Source organism: Pygoscelis adeliae, unplaced genomic scaffold, assembly GCF_000699105.1.
Source record: "Pygoscelis adeliae isolate BGI_AS28 unplaced genomic scaffold, ASM69910v1 Scaffold120, whole genome shotgun sequence".
In the NCBI taxonomy this organism is placed as follows: domain Eukaryota; kingdom Metazoa; phylum Chordata; class Aves; order Sphenisciformes; family Spheniscidae; genus Pygoscelis; species Pygoscelis adeliae.
Window position 1 is genome coordinate 2,499,890 of NW_008824032.1, and position 1,285 is coordinate 2,501,174.

At 46.1% G+C, this 1,285-nt stretch overlaps 1 protein-coding gene across 1 annotated transcript in view; it reads left to right on the forward strand.

The window, feature by feature from the left end:
- The window catches only part of SPAG17 (sperm associated antigen 17), a 309,464-nt gene that overhangs the window by 304,129 nt on the left and 4,050 nt on the right, over positions 1–1,285 (forward strand). Inside the window, exon 45 of the mRNA XM_009330177.1 lies at positions 850–994. Within this exon, the coding sequence (XP_009328452.1) occupies positions 850–994 (145 nt within the window). The remainder of the gene's footprint in view (positions 1–849; positions 995–1,285) is intronic.

Below are 1,285 nucleotides of genomic sequence, written 5' to 3' on the forward strand. Positions count from 1 at the left end.
TCTGGGGGGAGAAACCCTAATTCCTATGTGACCATTCTCAGGCACTTCCGTGGTTTCTAACACATCCATAACCCTTGCGTCTTTGCTGCCGCACACAGATCTCCCTCCCCTACCTCCACTGAGACGGCAGACCAAAGGACCTCGCTAGCACACCATCCCTCAAACATTAGTGTGCCGTCCCAGGCTTATCTCTAGTGAGCCTGGTTTTATCCCTTTCTCCCTTCAAATCTAGTTTAAAGCTCTTTCAGTGAGCGCTGCTAACTCCTGTGCAAAGATCCTTTTCCCCCTTTGAGACAGGTGTACCCCATCTGTCACCAGCAGGCCTGGTGTTGTGTAGACCTACCCATGATCAAAAAACCCAAAATTCTGCCAATGACACCAGGCTCGGAGCCAGGTATTGATCTGCTGGCAGATCAACAGAATAGCTCAGTTGGAAGGGACCTACAACAATCAGCTAGTCGAACTGCCTGACCACTTCAGGGCTGACCAAAAGCTAAAGCATGTTACTAAGGGCATTGTCCAAATGCCTTTTAAACACTCTCAGGCATGGGGCATCAACCACCTCTCCCAATTCCCCTTTTCCCTCTGAAACCTAAAAGGAAATTTAAGGAGAAAAAACACAAACATGTGGCAGTTTTCTTTCAAACTGCAATGTGAAGAGACACTGTTATGTACAGATCTTTCTAGTGAAACAGATACTGGGTAACTGGCAAGCACAATCATGTGTGCTGGGCACTAGTCTTTAATTTCATCAGACAACACAGAACAAGAACCAGCTGCAAGCAGTGCTGGAGGAGATTACGTATGAAACATGCGCTTTACCTGTGAGCAATCCTCTGTCTCTCCTAGGTGGCAGCAGGCTTGCAGGTTGAACTGGAGATAGAGATTTTTGCCATGGTAATTGGAGGGGAAGATAGTGGCGGCCTTGAAGAAATTTCCCACGATATTGAAATATTAACAGAAACAGAGACCCTTCTCCTGCCTGTGAGAGCAAATATCCTTTGTTGTCTTCCTTCCCACACACACCTTCTAGCATCAACCCTGGGGACCATCCACCTGTCAGGAGCCTTAAGCATCGTTTCCAGTGCAGACTGCTGAGGTAGCAAGCTTTACTGTCCGTTTCAGAAACACACAAATGGGTGTTTTCAAAAGCACAACAAATGAACAATTTAAGATTCTGACCCCAAAAGCAATTTACATCAGAGTAACAAGGTTTTGAAAAGCGGGGAACGGAAGAATGGTAAGCCCATAACGATGTGGCTTTTAAAGAACAAATGAAAGGAAT